At 48.7% G+C, this 19,979-nt stretch overlaps 1 protein-coding gene across 1 annotated transcript in view; it reads right to left on the bottom strand.

Moving 5' to 3' along the window:
- kazna (kazrin, periplakin interacting protein a) overlaps positions 1-19,979 on the bottom strand; it is a 125,706-nt gene that overhangs the window by 31,664 nt on the left and 74,063 nt on the right. The window contains exon 3 of the mRNA XM_030355351.1: positions 10,905-11,096. Within this exon, the coding sequence (XP_030211211.1) occupies positions 10,905-11,096 (192 nt within the window). The remainder of the gene's footprint in view (positions 1-10,904; positions 11,097-19,979) is intronic.

Genomic DNA, 19,979 nt, shown 5'->3' with positions numbered 1-19,979 from the left:
CCACACCACCACTAGCACCACTGAAGACCCCCCCCCCCCCCCCCCCCCCCCCCCCCCAACAGCCTTTTCTTAGAGTCCAAAGCATTTCCCCGACTGATGCACACCCACGTTCGCCTGGAGGCAAGAGAAACAACGGCGTTACGATTTCAAGAGCCTTCGCCACCGCCCGCTGCACATGTCTGCAGCTCTGCCTGTCTCCGTCAGGGGGGGGTGGGGGGGGTCGGAGCTGTGGAGGTGGAGCTGAGCTTTCAACACTGCTGTCTGCTGTGCCACCTCCAACCTTTCCATAAGGCACCAGCATTGTGCCTGTAGAGGCGTGTACGTGGGAATGAGGAGACCTCCACTCCGGATGTCCTGTACACTCTCTCTCTCTACCTCTACCTCTCTCTCTCTCTCTCTCTCTCTCTCTCTCTCTCTCTCTCTCTCTCTCTCTCTCTCTCTCTCTCTCTCTCTCTCTCTCTCTCTCTCTCTCTCTCTCTCTCTCTCTCTCTCTCTCTCTCTCTCTCTCTCTCCCACAGTGTCCTCACATGACCCCCCCCCCCCCCCTCTAAAACCCCCCCCTCTCTACCTACCACCTACCACCATACAGGACTGCCTAGAGTTAAGACCGTGTCCAATCTAAGCTTATTCAATGCACCAACAAGTTTTTTTTTCTCTCCGTTTGGGGCATTCTTTCATACAGAAGGTCTCTTCCTTTTTCATTTCCTCCTTTGTATTCGCTGCTATCTGCTTCCCTCGCGCTGACACATGCTGCTCTTACGCCCTCAATCCCCTTTCGGCGCAGAATAAAGTATCCATCTGAGCCGGCGTTCTCCGCCCCCCCCCCCGAAAGATGAGCTTTTTGACTTTGTCTCCGAAGTGGATGAATCAGGGGAAAAAGTTCACGAAAGTGAAAAGTTGAGAGGAACATGAAAACTTGACACCAGAAACATTTCTACTGAAGTTTACCACCCTGGCGGGGGACATAACCTGAGAGAAGAGCCTCGCTCGAGCAGCTGAGATCTCCCTGAGAACTCCCCGTAGGCGACCAGCCCTGACAGCCAGGCGTCGGAGGAGGACGCTAATGGTCTGGAGCACAAGGCGGCCGACCGAATCAACAGAGGCGACGGCGTCGGGCTGCTAGTCGCCGGCCTGTGAGCCGCCTGCCTGCTAACCACCCGCCTGCTAGCCGCCGGCATGCCAGCCGCCACCCTATTACCCCTTCTCTTAGGAGGAGGATCACTCATGAACCCTCCCGTGATTCACCCACCATATCTACACCACCCCAACCCCACCACCACCATGTTGAATTCTAGACTGACGGTTTATTATTACTTTTCTTCCCTCTCTTGCTCACCATGGCATATCAGTCTCCCTCTCTCTCTCCCTCTGTTCTCTCGATCGCTCACTCTCTCTCTCGCCCTCCAGCATTCTCTTTCTCCGCCTCTGATATCGCCTCGCCCACGCATAATTATAACAATAAATGCGGTTCCCTTTTGTGATTCAGCAACTCTCATCTTCTCTAAGGCAAATCCTTTTCTCTTCCGCTTCCATTTTCCCCTGACTCTTCTTCCTTCCTTCCTTTTATCATACTACAGGTGACTTTCCTCTTTGCATATTCCACCTTGTTTCTACCCCCCCCCCACCATCTTCTCACCTTCTTCAACCTTCTGTGTCTTGACGCGCCTCAGACAGGCGGTAAGGCCGTCAAAAACCTCCCCCCAGAGTTCAGTGACCCCCCATGCCTGTCCTCCAGCACTCTCACAATCAGTGTCTCTCCCCTTCCCTCTCTTCCCCTCCCTCTACCTGTGTGTGGTTAATGAAATTAATCAACCTGCTCTTTACATCCCAGTGTGGCTGATTGAGATGACATTTAACAGGTGTGTCTACCAACGCACGGACAATGACCTGTTTTATTCAAGTAAACAGTCCATCCTTAGCCTGCCTCTCTCTCTCTCTCTCTCTCTCTCTCTCTCTCTCTCTCTCTCTCTCTCTCTCTCTATCTCTCTCTCACTCTCTCAGTCTCTCTCTCCCTCTCTCTGCCCGGCGACTAGGAGACAAGAGAGCCAGTACAGGTCTCTCATTGGCCAAAAGAAACAGGAAGCCCTTCTCAACCCCCCTCCCTCCCCCATCACCACACACCTGCCCTCAGGAAGTGGAATCAAAGACCCCTTTGAGAGGGTGGGCCGCAGCCGCGCTCGCTGGCCCAGCGACATCGCCTTGCACCTGTGAGCGCTTGGCGGACACACCGTCCCCGCGCCGGACAAGACCGCCTCTGTCGACGGAGGGAAGCTGGCCGCCATTTTACATTCCCCGAGTCGTTTCATTTAGCTGTTTGTGAGGGGAAACACAAAAACGGGCCGCGCTGCTTACTGCCGATAAAACATTGATGAGGGGGGTAGGGGGGGGGGGGGGACTGCGGCGCGGCACCCAGGTCTTCTGCCTTGACAGGGATATTAATGAGACTGGGAGGCCCTGGCTCTGTCCAGGAGCCCAGATCTCCAGGAGTCATTACTGGAGGAGGAGGAGGAGGAGGAGGAGGAGGAGGGGGAAGAGGTGGAGTGGCCCACCTGGGTCCCCCCCAGGACCCCGAGCTGAGGCAGGGAATTAACACCAGGAGACGGCAAGATGGAGGCCGGCCGGGGTGTAATGGATGTCTGCCTGGTGAATGGTTGCTTGCCTGGTTGATGGGGAACCATTGCTGGCAGGTTTTCCGTGTGGGTGTGCGTGCATGAGTGTGCGTGAGAATCTGTGTGTGTATCCAATCGAATGAAAATTAGTATTATTGCAAACTAATGTGTATTTACGCGTGTCTGATTCGGCATGTGCATTTTTCATGTGCAGTGCTGTTTACCGGTTTGGACAGGTGTTTGCTTGTTTGGAAAGGCACCGATATGACCGCCCAGGAGTGCTGGAATGTTCTCCATCTCTCCAGCACTTAAAGCATGTGACGAGCCCGGCTGGATAGCGTTTCAAGGTGGCACAGTCCAATGCAAACCCGAAGGAATAAATCCCGTTCTCTACAACGTTTTAGTTTTTATTTTCCCTGAAATGCGCGTCGTCATTAAAATAACACGTCAGGAACACTTGATTTGTTGTTTCTCTCATAAACTACTGAGTGACACTTGTAAACACCGTGACAACAGCTTTGTCTTCATTTTCTAAACATCTCCAACTCAATAGTCCTGACAATCATTTCATCTTCCCACAACCATTATTATCTCCTCCAGAACAACACTGATAGGAGAGGTCTGTGTGTGTGTGTGTGTCTGTGTGTGTGTGTGTGTGTGTGTGTGTGTGTGTGTGTGTGTGTGTGTGTGTGTGTGTGTATGTGTCTGTGTGTGTGTGTGTGTGTGTGTGTGTGATCCTGTGTGTGCATGTGGGAGCGATTGAGTGAAAAAGGGAGCGAGGAAGACAGAGAGAGAGCGAGAGAGAGGTGGAGAAAGAAAGTGAGACATTGAGTCGTTAGGAGATTCAAGCGTGCCAGAAAGATGAAGCCGTTTAGTTGCCGATGTGATTCCCTCGACCCTGATAGCACGGTGATAGTGAAGTGACTGCGGGGGGGCTGATAGCGATAGCTCAGCTCTGCGGGAACCCAAAAAGATGAAGGTCATCATCACACGTGTGGCAAGAAATACCATCTGAAAGTCGATTCTGTTTTGAGTGATGTCGGGCAATCGCAGGCAACACCTGCAACACGTTTCACTGAAAAGTGAAACGTGTAGGGTTTCCTAAACGTTTATGTTTTCTGTGCCAAGTCGCGCTTAAAATCCACCTCCAACTGGATCAAGACTCATTTTGGGTACTGACATATAAAAATGCTAAAGAATAACGAATAGCTACAGAAGCTATTTTGGACAAGATGACACTTCAACAGTGTCTAATGGTTATCGGAGTATAACACACTGTATTAGCTGTACTATCAACTGTATTTACGATACAAGGGTTGTTTTACCAACATAGCGCTACAAATACATCGTAACGGTCCCTCACCCAGGGGCGACAAACACATAGTTAGTACGTCTTATCGTTAGTTTCAAGGTGCATTCCAACAGGTGCACCAGCCTTCACATCTAAGCTGTTGATTGGTTGATGACCAAGTTGCCCTGTGTGACCACTAGGTGCCGCTGTGTGACACACACATTCTCCCTGGAGACAAACACATTCTCCCTGGAGACAAACACTACAAAACAGTAGAAAAAGGCCTGTGTTCTCAGTAAATGACTTTTTGCAGTTGGTTTGAAAACCCAAAAACATTTGCGCGACAACATTGTGCTACCGTTACATCACAATACAGTAGAAACGACTACACTCAAAATGCACCACCTTTTTTAATACGCTACTTTAATTAAATTAATCACCTTATATGTAATGTCGTTCTTCCTTAATTTAATTAACAATTTAATGATTGCAATCAATATAATCACACGCGGTAGGCGTGTGTGCGGATAAGGTGTGTATTTGTGTGAAGTCATGTCTATGTGTGAACATTTCCAAGGTTGGTACTTGAGTAGACTAGTGTATATAACAGCCAAGCACTGCAGTACTGAGTGTCTCATTAAAAGCGTGCTTTGATGCTACGTGGCTGTCCGGAGCTAGCGTCTCCTCGACTCCGTACCAATAGGCCCTGAGGCACAATAATTATAGTGCTTATGAAGTGACTAATTAAAAAGTGATAGAGAAGGCCAACTACACTAGTACGGAAAATTAATGAAGCTTTGATTAAACACAGTGCAGATTCAAACCTAAGTTAAGGCAGACTTTAAGTAGCCAATTCAAAGGGAACTGCCCGGCAATATAAATAATATCGAGAATAACTGTTAATTGCATTTTTCGAGACTACCAAAGCATTTAAAACAGTGATGCATGAGTGCCATTATGCATCAGTATGCACCAGAACGCTCCCCATAGCTAGATAGTCACAGAGGATAGGTGAGGAACCACCCTATCCAATCAGAGACCAGGGGTTGATGTGGGGGCTATGTTGGTACAGGAGCTAGGGTGGGAATAGAGCCAGGACAGGGGTTAGGACCCCTACTCTTGTGACGGGATCTCGCGTGCCCACAGGGAGTCAGGAGGACCTCAGTTCAACGTCTCCTCCGAAAGAAAGGAACACGCTTCTCTATATTTAGTTGAGCTGGGAATAACAAAGGAGCTAAAAGCTAGTGGGTTCGATCCCCATTGTGCGCAGCATACCTGTTAGCATCCTTGAAAAAGATGCCTGATTAAACCCTAGCCAATGGTATCGTCATTCAGTGGACAGTGAGTGAGTATGCAGATTCAATGGACTGTATTTCCATTTTTGCTTCAACTTTGCTGGTTTGACACCTTCTGTTGTTGCTTTGAACAGCTTTCCATTTAGGATCGGGAGAGGCAGCTACTCTCTCTATTGTGAAACCAAGACTCTGCATTTGCTGAGTTTTGTGGGCGATTACCCACGGTGGCGATTACAGTACTCACCTACCGATGACTGGCATGAGGGGGAGGGGGGGGGACACTAAGAAGAGAGAGCGAGAGAGGGGATGGGTGGGGGGAGAAAATAGAGAAATAACAAAGGTAGAGAGAGAGCGAGTGCAAGGGAGAAAGAAAGAGAGTTAGAGACAGAGAGAGACGTAGGCGGGCCAACAAAAGACAGAGAGACAGCAGTAGAGAGAGATAAATGGGTAGAAGAGAAGGTCAAGGAACAAAAAGTACAAAATACAGACAGAAGGCAAAGCGGAGACCAACAGAGGAAAATAAATGATGGCCATGACGGAAAGATGACAGAGGGAGGGAGTTGCGAAGCGATAGAAAAGTACTGAAGGTATTCCTGGTATGTTGTTTCTCGTTTATATTCATGAGCAGTGAGGGGGGGGGGTAGGGAGGATCTGCAGGTAATAGAGCAGCATGATGTGTGACCCTTCTCTCAGTAAACAGGTATTATCTCAGGTGGCAGGGAGCGGGATGAGACACAACAGCACCTCATCACACTGGGGCTGTCTGGGAGAGAGCGAGAGAGAGAGAGAGAGAGAGAGAGAGAGAGAGAGAGAGAGAGAGAGAGAGAGAGAGAGAGAGAGACAGAGAGCGAGAGAGCGAGAGAGCGAGAGTGAGAGAGAGAGAGAGAGAGAGAGAGAGAGAGAGAGAGAGAGAGAGAGAGAGAGAGCGAGAGAGCGAGAGTGAGAGAGAGAAAGAGACAGAGAGAGCGAGAGAGAGAAAAAGAAAGAGAGAGAATTAACGAGAGAGAGAGAGGGAGAGAGCGAGCCAGGGGACGGATGACAGGCATAGGGGGGTCACTGAACTGTACGGTGAGATGTTTGACGGCCGTGCCGACAGCTCGTTTGAAACGTGTCAGAATGAGAGAGAGAGAGAGAGAGACAACCAATACCCCCCCCCTGCCCCTTGCCTCAGAGTAATTGTTGGTGGCACTTCAATCTCAGGGTCTGCCGGGGGCTGCTTTGCCAAACATTGCTCTCAGTATTTTTGGGCAAACTGTTGGGCTGAACATCTGCTGTGTCTTCCCTAGATTTACAAGACTGGTGAGACAGTGGAGGAAACAAAGACTAATGGGTCCAACGCTACGCCCTGGCAAGCTAGTGCAGCCAGGGCAAACACACATACGAGGTGGCCAGTGAACCCCCTGTTTCAGCTGGAATCCAACCCTATGGAGATTAAAATTAATGTTTTATCCCCATGGTTACGACCCACGCAAGCTTTGTGTTACTTTATGAGAACCGTAGTTTAGGAGCATTATAATGACCGATGTTGTATGTAAATCACTTCACAAACCGAGGCGTTATACTTTAGGAGTCCAGGAAGCGTTACCCCGTATCGGACACGATCATCAATATCACCCGCTGCTCAGACGGTTCTCCACACACATCGACATTGACGCACACACACACACACACACACACACACACACACACACACACACACACACACACACACACACACACACACACACACACACACACACACACACACACACACATGCACGCACATACAGATAAACATACAAAAACACACATGCATGCACCACACAGGCATCATGCACCCACATAGGAATGCATGCACACACGTATACATACACACACACACACACAAAAATGCGATAACACACACACACAAATGACTGCACATGTACACATTAAGGACAGCACTTCTAGAGAGCATTGCTCTCCTACTGTATAGATTTATCTTTCTCATCATTTGGCCACAGCAGTCCGAGTATAAAACACACTAATAACGCCCCAAAAACTCTGAAAGCTACCGCTGAGTCCAAGGAGAAGAGAAGGATCCTGAATGTCACACTGTTAGACACATTAAGACCATGGCAGTATAACGCTTGTGGGCGGGGGTAACCTTGCTGTTTGAGGGGTCTCTCTTCCTGTCGCCCAACTAGAGCTCTGTCCCCCCTTCAAAACAAACCCAAGCATTGTTATTATCACCCTTGACATTTGGTACCACATGCAGCCAGTGTATACAATTACAACGCCAATGTGCCTGGCAGAGACAACTCTAGCAAATGCTGCGACAAAATGGCTGCCTAAATAATCACTGGTCTGGATGCTACAGATAATGTCACTGATTTAGCCACAATCTCTGGATCTAGCCAGCATATTCACTGGTCTGGATGCCACAGATAATTCCAGTGATTTAGCCAGAATCTATGGTTCTAGCTAGCATATTCACTGGTCTGTATGCTGCAGATAATGCCATTGTTTTTTTAGCCTTGAGAAATGGCAGCCCGATCACTTTGGTAGCGAGGCACTGAGGAACCAAATGAGCCCGGAGCGTCAGCCAGTAGCTCAGCACTGCCCGGTGAAAAACACAGCAGAAACACAAATAAATATGGGAGCATGACCTTTGCTCCCTTCTCTCCTGTATGCCAAATTATTGCAACAGACTTTGGCCAAACAAATAACTAACTGCCCAAACTTTGAGAGTGCATGGGCAGCGATGCGAGCAGATGCACCTTTACTTTAGTGAAATAAGCTGCCATTGCTTAGCAAACGATACACTACTTGTAAGAATTAGGAAAAGACTCTTTTAGGCTATAAACAACATCTATGTATTGTTTGACCATCTAGCTGAGGTTGATTTCAACCAGATCTCAGCTCTTTAGGGATATATAAAGTGCTCGCGCTCTCTCTCTCTCTCTCTCTCTCTCTCTCTCTCTCTCTCTCTCTCTCTCTCTCTCTCTCTCTCTCTCTCTCTCTCTCTCTCTCTCTCTCTCTCTCTCTCTCTCTCTCTCTCTCTCTCTCTCTCTCTCTCTCTCTATCCATCCATCTATTTCTCTCTACTTGTCTTCATACTATCCGTGGATCTGGTAAGGAAAGCAGATTCCCACATGGAGCCTTCATTAGGTTCTGGGGTCTCATTTATAACCGTTGCGTACGCACAAAACGGGGCTGAAAGTTGCGTACGTGACTTTTCACGCCAAGGTTGTGATCTATAAAAAACCAACTTGACGGGAAAATGTGCGCAGCCCTAAGCAAACTCTGACCCATGCGTACGCATGGTTTGGAGGAAAAGGAGAATTGGCGACACAGACGGTGTGGTGGTGAACTGAAGTCAGACCGAAGAATTGCAGAGTGAGAAGAACGATTATGTTTTATCATCGCCCTTCATCAATATAATTTCAACCCGTATCATGCGTTAAATCCTAATCAGAATAATTTAAATCCACTGCGTTATTTCTCAGTTAAAACTCCAGAAATATCTCCTTAGAATAGAAATAAAAAGAAATTCTCTACATTTAATCCCGTCACTCCATAGGCTACTGTCCACTGACGGCGCGACTGCATGGAATAGAGCATCTGTCCAACATGTGTCAATAACATAATATTTTTATGTGACACTGTAAACACCTGTAATCCTTAGCCCAAGTGAAGGAGTTCAAGTACCTCGGGGTCTTGTTCGCGAGTGAGGGTACTATGGAGCGTGAGATTGGCCGGAGAATCGGAGCAGCGGGGGCGGTATTGCGTTCGCTTTACCGCACCGTTGTAACGAAAAGAGAGCTGAGCCGCAAGGCAAAGCTCTCGATCTACCGGTCGATCTTCGTTCCTATCCTCACCTATGGTCATGAGGGCTGGGTGATGACCGAAAGGACGAGATCGCGGGTACAAGCGGCCGAGATGAGTTTTCTCAGAAGGGTGGCTGGCGTCTCCCTTAGGGATAGGATGAGAAGCTCAGCCATCCGTGAGGAACTCGGATTAGAGCCGCTACTCCTTTACTTAGTCAGCTGAGGTGGTTCGGGCATCTGGTAAGGATGCCCACTGGGCGCCTTCCTTGGGAGGTGTTTCAGGCACGTCCAGTGGGGAGGAGACCTCGGGGAAGACCCAGGACTAGGTGGAGAGATTATATCTCAAACCTGGCCTGGGAACCTCTGGCCTGAGAGGTTGCGACGTGGTAATGCTGCACCATATGGCACTTCTGGCGGACCATGCAAATGGCAGGATTCGGAGGGAGAGGGTATTTAGGGACCATAACGATTTATTGGTAGGCTACATAAAAATATGTAACTCTATGTCAGACCACTTCTTTTTTAATTCTGGGACTGTGCGCTCCGTGCTACTGACAGAGTTCACTGCTGCAGCAACATATTGCCACTCACTCTGCTTTTTGTTGTTGGCGATTCCAATCCCGTGACCGCCGAACAAAACTACCTTTCGGGCCTCCATCTCACCCACAAGTGTCTCCACTTCAACCTCCGTGAAATTTCGCTTTTTTGATTTTCTCAGTACTTCTGCCATTATTTCCAACAAGACATAATACCGGCATCTGAGTCTGTTTTATATGCAGATCGCATTCATGAGGTCATTTGCATTGACCATTTATGGTTAAAAAGGGGCGTGTAGAGGGCGGAACGTGAAGCTGATTCAGCTGCGCACAATTATAGTCAGTATGTGATTTATAAAGCAAAGATTGCGTACAGGTGTGCGTACGCAGTGTTTTATAAATCCGAATATTTTTTAGCGCACGCAAAACTTGGCTTCTGGGCGTACGCACATTTTTAGTAACGATCCCACGCACAGTTTTATAAATGAGACCCCTGAATACTGCAAAACCCTCATCCTTGGGGGTCCGTAGTCTTCGTCTTTCATCACCACAACCGAGTTACACCGAGTGTGTGTGTGTGTGTGTGTGTGTGTGTGTGGGATGCTGGCGGATTCGGAGGTAAGCGCATCATCAAACAAGTGTTTGTTGTGACACTGCAGCCTTGCCGGAGTGCGTAGGCCGCTGCCCCTGCAGTGTGTTTCTCATCCTACACAGTGGGAACAAAGTCGTCTTTTTGTCTGACACCAAACGGATCGTCCCCCTCCTCCTCCTCCTCAGACTGCCGTTCACCCAAGGGCGGTGTCATCTCCCCAACAGCAGCAGCAGCAGTCGCTGCTGCTGCTGCTGTTGGGGAGATGACACCGCCCTTGGGTGAACGGCATTCTGACTCACCGACACGTCTGCGGAGACCACCTCGGTGAGGAGGGGCCGATACCGATGGTACTGGAGGACCGCAGCGAAGCACTCAGCCTCCTGTGTTTTAAAGAGAGAGAGGGGGGGGGGGGGTTCGAGTGCGTGTGAGCTGGTCTCCGCCCTTCCGATAACATATCTAAACCAGAGCTGTGTCAGCGATACCCCGAACCGCTATCGGTTCCGAGTCTGCACCGCCCCCGACTCCTGAGTCCTAACTGTTGAATAAAGGCCAAATGACACGCCTGCGTTTAATAGCCGCCGTCGGGACTCACAGGGGGGTTGAGAGTACGACTCTCCAAATCACCAACGAAGAATCGTTACTTGACCTTATCTCCATATAGTTCGAGCTGGGCTATTTTCTAATACAACCCAGCGTTGTGAAATGTCTCGCTTGTCGACAAGTCACACCGTGACCATCGCGGCCCCAAGCGGGTCGGCGGCGAGGGCGAGGGCCCCCCGATGCGGCCCCCTACCTTGCAGGGCCTCCTTGGCGCGGTCCAGCTCCTCCTCCTTCTGGGCCAGCTGGACGCGCAGCTCGGCGGCCGAGAGCAGGTCTGCCGAGCTGCCCTGGTGGCTCTCCTCCAGGTCCCGGCTCAGCATGTCCTTCATCTGCCGCAGCAGGTGCACCTCCTCCTGGAGCTGGGCCACCTCCTCGCGCAGGAGCACTGGGGAGGGACGAGAGAGCGGAGGGAGCGGTGAGCAGACGGACGGAGAGGTGGGTGACGGGGTAACGGTGAGTGTTGAGGGGGTGTTTTGGTCAGGATGGGGATGATTGGGGGTTTCAGAAGGAGAGCAGATGGATCCCGGATAGGAGACACCACAGACACAACTGGGAGTGCCATGAATAGCAGCCTAGCGTTGCAGAGCAGGATAATGAACGATTCACACAAAGTGTTACCAAGGAGTTTATGTATACTAGGTTATCGGCAAATACTGGCACACTCTGCAAACAGTCAAATAATTATCCCATCGATTCAGGTTCAAAGAAAGCAGGCAGGCAATTGTATTACTTTGTCAAATATGTATTGAAATGTGACAAGAGCTTGCATTAGGGTGGAACAATTAAATCAATAGTAAAGCAAATCATGAATAGTATGATGAATCATGAATCATGAGCGTATTAGTAACCTATTTCAGGATTATGTATTCAATCCCACACAATTTCACGGCACACCTAGTCGTGCCCTTAGTAAACCAAGACTACCCAAGCTAAGATTGCTTGGGAAGTACTGGTATATTAAATAGACCATCCCAGTATCGAAGTATGCAATCCCACTCACATGCGAGAAAGAGAGAGAGACAGAAAAAGAGAGAGAGAAAGAGAGAGAGATATAAAAAGAGTAAGAAAGAGAGAGACAGAGAGAGAGAGAGAGAGAGAGAGAGAGAGAGAGAGAGAGAGCGAGAGAGAGAGAGATACAGAGATACAAAGAGAGAGATACAGAGGGATAGAGAGAGTGAGAGAAAAAGAGAAAGAGAGAGAGAGAGAGAGAGAGAGAGAGAGAGAGAGAGAGAGAGAGAGAGAGAGAGAGAGAGAGAAGAGAGAGAGAGATAGAAAAAGAGTAAGAAAGAGAGAGAGAGAGAGAGAGAGAGAGAGAGAGTGAGAGACAAAGAGAGACCAAGAGAAAGAGCGAGCGATGGAAAGAAAGAGAGCACCAGAGAGAGCACAAGAGAAAGAGACAGGGATATACTGAGTACATCCGGTCAAAACCTGAGCCGCGGGACAGATTGACCGGCCCTGCGGCGCAGCGCTAAGGAACTGTAAGTGGTAACAGAGATGAGCACGGAGCATCGCTGGAGGCGGGCGGCATCGATCAGCGGCGGGCACGGGCGCGTGCGCGTGTCGGTGCGCGAGGCACGCGGGGCCTTTGCGTAGGAGAAAGGCAACGCAGGTACGAGGATGGGACCTGCCTTTGAAGTCGGGGAAAGGAAGATAGCCTCCCCCCCCATAGCGGTCGTCCATTGGGGTGTGTGTATCTGGCGGTGTGGTGACAAAAGCAATGATATAGAATGATAAGAGGCCGTGCGAGAGGCTGGGTGACACCATGCGGCGCAAGAAGGAGAGAGAAAACCAAAAAACGAACTCTTCTCGCTTAAGTTATTCTTTCCTAAATATTTGGCAGTCTGGTCGGTCTTATTAAAGGTGACGTCCGCCTTCTTGAAATCACCCCAGGCTTGTTTTCGGACCTTGCCAGAGGACTTCTTAAATTAAGCAGAAGATCTGCTGGCCTCCATGTTTAACGATCCTCACTGGGTGTCACTACTGTCACCTTGCTGCAGAGGGAGGCTGTTTTTTTTCTAGTTGCTAAAACACAGTTTCTGCTATTTTGGCCAACATTGCGGTTAAATTATCTTGTGCGAGGTTATATAACTCCCCCCATCTCATGCCATTACAGAAACAGTGCTTGCATACTCATATTAATGCATCCTATTAGCTCAATATTCCCCTCATTAAAGTTTAAGTATCTCTTTATGATACATCCGTTCACTGGCACTATCCACGTTTCCGTAATTTTCCGGAACTAACTTAAATGTGGTTATGGACGGATGCCACCTATTACTGAGAGATGTTAAAAAGGAGGAATTATTAGCAGCAGGGTAAACAAGCCACAGTCAGAGAGCAGCGTGTCATTTCCATACTTAATGAAGCCCTTAATGGACATAAATTTTGTATAGACGATTCCCACAGCTATGGGCTGAATGTGAATCCTAAAAAGCAGGAGAATCAGCTAATGTGAAAACAGCAAGGTGCTGTTCGCTGGTGCTGTGAAATATTCAGCGATAAAGCCCTCGATTTAATTATTTAGTCATTAAGTTGGGCTCTATTATGCTGGGATTGCAGACTAAGGGGGTGTAAGGTGCATTTGTGTTTATCTGCTCGCCAGACGTTATCAAGTCAATATGTGTTGAACATTATCGCAATATTTGTTAATACAAAATGCGGCTCAATGTAATTTGCGTTTTCAGTCACAGTTCATATTTAAATGTTTAAATAAGGCAATAGTGGGTAGATTGATAGCCCTTGCTGTTTGAGAGTTTAGTTCAAAATCAGGAGAAAATAAAAGTCTAAATGTGTGTGTTAAAGTTACACAGCATTCATATTCTCTTCTCCTAGACGTCTTCTATAACTCAACACTACTCTATGTTAATGCCATCTACTCCCTGACACAAATAGAGGAGGTACCCTTACATCATGTACATAAAGTATCCCATGTACAGCACATCTCACAAGACCTACGAGAGAGTCCACGTAAAGTAGAGGTTGGGCAGAGGAGGCAGGTGCCGTCCATGGCCTCAATTCAGTACTGAGGGGACCCACCTAAGCAGATAAGCTTTTCCCATTTCTAAGTGGAATCCCAGTGCCCATGTGAAGCCACTCTGCTCCGCTGCTTCCAAGGCTGCCTCATGCTGAGCTGCTCCGCCACACCACTCCAGATTGCTCTGGTCTCCTGAACCCTGGTTACTGCCAGACCGACGGGCATGGCTCTGGTCCCGGGCTGGAGCAGTCAGAGGGACCCACCAGGAACTCAGGACCCAGGCCCGGCGCCAGATTCCCCTCTAACCGGCTGGCTGGGAGACAGGAGGGCGGATGGACCAGCTCTTCCCCCACAGGAGTCAGTATCGAGGGAGGACAGCGCAGGGGTGGGGTAGGATAGGGAGGGATGAGTGAAGATGGAGGGATGAATGAGGACTGGGGATGGAGGGGTGGGGATGAAGTGATGATGGATGAGTGGGGGTGGAGGGAGGGTGGAGGTGGTGCAGGAGGAGGACAGATGGAAGAGGGCTGGCAGGACAGCGAAAGGAGGATTAGTGATGGAGGGAGGATGGAGGAATGAGGTTGGAGAAATGATGGAGGACGGAGGGGTAGCCGATGGAAGTGACGGCGATATAGGGTGGGTGGTGTTTTTGCAGGATTTTTCTGCAGGCGATTGCCATGGCCAGGTCGCTCTAGATAAGACACCGAGCTGGGGGTTGGCTGGTGTGTAGGGGAACGCTGAAGAGGAGGACCACCCATTCATCAGTGCCAACACAGGCCTGCAGGCTGGGAGCCGTTCTGTACCCAGCGCCGCGGCCTCCAGAATGCATTAGAAACGACACTTTGACTGTTGGCTTCCTCATAAATCACTTCCTGTGTGTCTCTTTCCAACCCTCTCTCCCCTACTCTCTCTCTCTCTCTCTCTCTCTCTCTCTCTCTCTCTCCCCCTCTCTCTCTCTCTCTCTCTCTCTCTCTCTCTCTCTCTCTCTCTCTCACTCTCTCTCTCTCTCTCTCTCTCTCTCGTTCTCTCTCTCTCTCTCTCTCTCTCTCTCTCTCTCTCTCTCTCTCTCTCTCTCTCTCTCTCTCTCTCTCTCTCTCTCTCTCTCTCTCTCTCTCTCTCTCTCTCTCTCTCTCTCTCCCCCTCTCTCTCTCTCTCTCTCTATATAGATCCACCTTTGTACCTCATGTTCCCCACTTAATAATTTATGACTTAACCCCAAAGTGTATTTCATCAATCCGTTCCCACAGATAGGAGCACCAGCCACCTGCGTGTGTATGCCAACCCCCTACCTGACAATAGGTTTCACGCTGTACTAAGAGAAGATTTCAAGATGTTCTCGAAGGGGCTGTTCTTACTTTAGTACTTTTTATTGTGACAGCCAGGGAAATAAAGACAGAAAGCAAAACATCCAAATAGCAGATAAGAGTGGCACTTGAATTATAACCGATGACAATAGGAGGCTATTCTGGGCTGGCCTGAAAAATAGCACCAAAAACTTGAACCTTAATACTGGATAATGTAACTGCTGGGGTTTTTGGAGCGGGTTCAATCCCAAATGTACGAACCCTGCATGCAGCCTTGAGCAAGATGCCTTAACTCTTAAAAGCTCCTTAATGACCTGCATATGAATTCTCGGTCAATCACTTTTGGTAAAACCATTTTCAAATGACAAAATATAATCTATATTATGGTAAAAGGTCTGATAAAAACTATAAACAACCCACATGATACATTTAAGACACACACACACGCTTCTCTCTGGTTGATAATAAACATAGTGCTAGCGTTGCCTTCCACACCACCTGTTCCGGCCTGGCTAGAGCTGCCAGCTAATGCTCGCTAGCACAGCTGCCCAGGACAGCCCATCCAGCTCCACACAAAGTCATGTGGCGGCACGGTCGCACCACCAGCCTATCTACACGCCAATCATCTGAGGTGCACAGGTTGGTATGACTTGAGCCTGGCCGGAGACACTCTTTACCCTGTCAGGTGAGCCAGGCCGAATTAAGAATAGAAATGTTGATGTTGTACCATAGCTTCTGGGAGAGAGCCATGGTCCTTTTTATGTGTCGCTGTAAATTCCCTCTCGAAGTTACAGTGATGAATTCAATTTAGTTCATCATTGAGGGCATAGCATACGCTTTTATCCATAACTATCGCTGTCGATACAGTAAAGATGTTCACATAGACAAGTTGCAAGCACTTACAATTGTTCGGATATCATACCTGATGAAACTAAAAAAGGACCAATATGAACGACAGACATCTACGCAATGCAGCCTTCCTGAAACGGTCATGAAATGCAGCGTCCGAGTTTGAATGTGATGTTCTGGTCAAGTGCCTTTGAGCTGCAAAGCGACACACTGAATGTTTCACCTCCGTCGTCTCATCTCCCGACCACCAACCACTCAGTGTCCACTCAGTGAAGAGATGTCCCCCGAGCTTCCGCAAAGAGTGGGACAATCGCGGTTAATAACCACAACGGTTTCTCTTTCACCACCTGCCTGTGATTAAAGCTAAATGGCTCCAATGCCCTTTGAGATCATGCTATGGCCTTTATTTTATTTTTTTTGGGGGGGGGGCGGCAGCAGTGAAGGGCAGCTACATTATATTGTTGTGGTCCTCAGTGACAGCATCCAGGCAGAAAAAATGATTTCCAACTGCTCTGGGGAGAAAACATTTATTTCGCCCCTGTAATAGAAACGAAATTGGAGCCAATGGTGCAAGAAAAAAGAAAAGAGGAAAAATGGCCAATTACTTTATGAAAGCCAATTCACTGTATGCCCCCTGTTCACCCTCCGCCCCCCCCCAGCCTCGGCCCCCCTCAACTCGATCAGTCATAGCAATTAATCTGCAAATGACCGGCCATGAGTAAATCATATTTCACAATATCTGTAAGCATCGGTTCGGCCCCTTTATGACTGCCTCTGTAATCACCTGTCAATATGATGCTTTGTCTGTCTGTCAATCCCTCTCCCTCTCTCTCCCTCTCTCTCTCTTACTCTCTCCAGCCACCAGCCATCAAGTCTCCAGCCATCTCACACGCTATTTCCCTCTCAGCAACCACCAGTGAGAAAGCTAAAAAATGCACCAACCTCCACCTCCTCCTCCTCCTCCTCCTCCTCCTCCTCCTCCTCCTCCTCCTCCTCCTCCTCCTCCTCCTCTTCCTTAATGGGCCAGCGATGTGCCGGCCATGTACCGGCCGTGTGCCGGGGATGTGCCAGCGCGCTCAGTGGCCAAGAGGCATCTGAGATTGGACCCGGCCGGCGCGACGGCGGAGGGCCGAGAATTGATAGCGAACGACAGCAACGTTTTCTCTCGGGGGTAGGAGAATTTTAGATTGTCTCCCGCTCTCTCTCTCTCCATTGCCCTCTTTGGCGAGAAAAGGGATGGAGGGTAGGGGGCTGCGAGGGAGGGACTGAGAGAGTGACAGTGGTCAGGGGTGAGGGGGGGGGGGGGGTGGGGTTCCATTATCTTTGGCCTGTTATGGGAGACAAAATCAATTAACAGCTTGATTGTTCCCACAGTCCTGCATCAGGAAGGCTATGTGAGAGGGGGGGGTTGGGGGGGTATACGGTCCACTGTGTGCGGGGAGGAATCCAATGGCGCGTTGAGCAGCTCTGGAAGAGCTCCCTGCTAATCCATCAGATGCTATCTCAACGTCGACCGCTCTGCCCCCCCAGCAGCAGGGCTCATAACTCAGAGGGACTTAAAAGCCGCGAAAAAGTCCCCGTCGTTATTCTGAGAAATAGTCAACGGAGAGCCGTGACAATAAGTACACCGGTCAGGGCTGCGGTCTGCCATATCATCATCGTATTGTTTCTCTAGATGTCTGAATTTTTGTGGTTGTTTTGTGTGCTTATGTCTCTGATGCTATGGATATATGTCAAGGTAATTTACGATAAATAGACAAGGAAGAAAAAAAATAATATACAGGGTCATTCAACATCTCCCAGAAAAAAATAAGTAAGCAAAAAGGAAGAGAGTGTGAATCGATAAAAAGGGCAGAATCACAGGAGCTGGAGCACAAAACAGTCGGGCCACATTGAGTCCGAGCTACAGAAGCCCCAGTCGGAGGACTCTGGGCTGAGCAGCCATGATGGCGGGAGAAGAGAAGTGAACATAGAAAGAGAGTGAATGGGGGAAAGACGGTCTAGTGGCTAGGTTGTTTGAACCGTTTGGCTTTGAGCGCTGACATCTGCAAAACCCCTAGCTGCCTTTTAATGACTCATATTACTGTAAGTCGATGAATGACTAAGCAGTAAATAAAAGTGATTGCCAAGAAGGAATGGGCAGGAAGGCAGTTTGAAAGAAAAACAGGCGTTTTTTGACAGGAGGGGCCCACATGCTTCTGTTTGTTTTGGACTTGGCACCGTAAGACAGGTCCTCCTGGCATCACAATATTCAAACAGGGAGGCATGCAGAACTCATTAAGAAATGATCATGGCCTGTTAAAAGCCAGGAGGGCCTTTTAAAAGCTGCATTCTGTTTGAGAATGCAAGGACACAACAAACTATGTTTTTTGTCTCCCAGGCTCAATGTTAGATCTGTGGAGACCAATGCGTTGGAAGTATTCCCTAGGTCACTCTGAATAGAGTGACCTAGAGAGAGTGAGAGCGTTGGAGAGAAGGAGGCAAAGCAGGGTGAGAGACCCATTAGAAGCATTCAAAAATATTTCTCAAAAACCTTCAGAACAGATACATGAGATACATATTCGCCATTCAGCTCTCTAGTGAAAAACCATAAATGTCGAGTAAACAATAAATAGCAGTAGCAGTACTAGATAACTCAATAGCAGTTATCTAGTAGTATTCAAGAACAGACACATTTTGTTAACCCCATCCAGACCTCCTGATAAACAGCAACCCCAGACAAAACAGACAACAACCTCACCCCATAGACTACATGATGATTAGCTATTGATCGCTGTCTGTTCTTTCAGGAAGCAGACGTACAATCCATGGCCTATATCTGATCAGTCAGCCAAGAGGGGATTAACAAGCCTGCATGTTTTGGTCTGGGATTTAGAAATAGAAATGGTAATGGGTGAATGGTATTCCAGTTCAATGAGCATTCATAATCACCAGGGTCTAATCTCAGCACAAACACAATACAAGCATAGACAGACTTCAATCCCGAACCGGGAAGAACTTGCGAATATTGTAGCAACCCAGCAGAGTTTTTCTGCTGAATAACTGCAGCCTCCTGGGGTGGCTGTGGTGGCCAAACTGAATTAATTACGATTAATTACCGAATTACTTTTTGGCCCGTGGTGGTAAAAAAAAACTGAGCTAAGGCCAGGGTGTATCAGGTAATGTAGGCTATTTATACTTTTACTTGTCATTATGAAGTAAATTAATCTTTGGTATTATTACGTTTTGAAAGAGGCCCTAGAGAGATTCCGCTAAATACATGTGTGTTAACCATGTGTTTCAGGTGCCACAAGGCACATAGAGTGACGCACAGCATTATCATACAACTGCAGTGTGTGAATGTACAGATACGAGTACAGCATAGCCTACTTAGATACATAGTTAATGAGTGACACACACATGCATACATACATACATACATACAGGCACTGAGGGGTGAGCTTCAGCCAACAGGCTTCACGCTCATCCAGATCAGCCTATGCTTCATGAAGCCTCTCACACATCACACACACACACACACACACACACACACACACACACACACACACACACACACACACACACACACACACACACACACACACACACACACAGACACACACACACACACACACACACACACACACAGCGTTCTGGACTCTGGACAGTCAACGGCGCGTCTCAAGATGCCCCCTCACCGGGTTGCCCCGCCGACACGCATAAACAAAACAATCTGCCGGCGACGCCAGAGGAGGGGATGGAGGCGAGCGTGAGGAAAATGACTAAAGGGAAGAAGAAGACAAACAAAAACACGGGGCACGAGATGCAACCCGGCGGGGCATCGCTCAGAGAAATGTAATGTTCGGTGATGAGGGAGGATTGGGATTCGCGATGACAAGCAGGTCCCCAAACAGGAAACATTCTTCGCTAGTGACATCGATGACTAGGTTGGGTTAAGGAAGCTTTGGTTCATAGCTCGCCATATATGAGGCTTAAGATCAGCTCCTTGAAAAGACTTATGTAAAACAATCAAATCTTTTCCCTTCTTCTTTGCATTCAAGCTACGAGGAGGATCACGCCGATGGAGGTGACGATCGCTCCCAGCCGAAAAGGGCCCCATCCAGACAGATCTCCAATCGAAGCATCACGGATGGCTGTAATC

Source organism: Gadus morhua, chromosome 1, assembly GCF_902167405.1.
Source record: "Gadus morhua chromosome 1, gadMor3.0, whole genome shotgun sequence".
Taxonomy (NCBI): Eukaryota; Metazoa; Chordata; class Actinopteri; order Gadiformes; family Gadidae; genus Gadus; species Gadus morhua.
The sequence above is the reverse complement of the archived record's forward strand: the minus strand, read 5'-3'. Positions and strand labels throughout refer to the sequence as shown.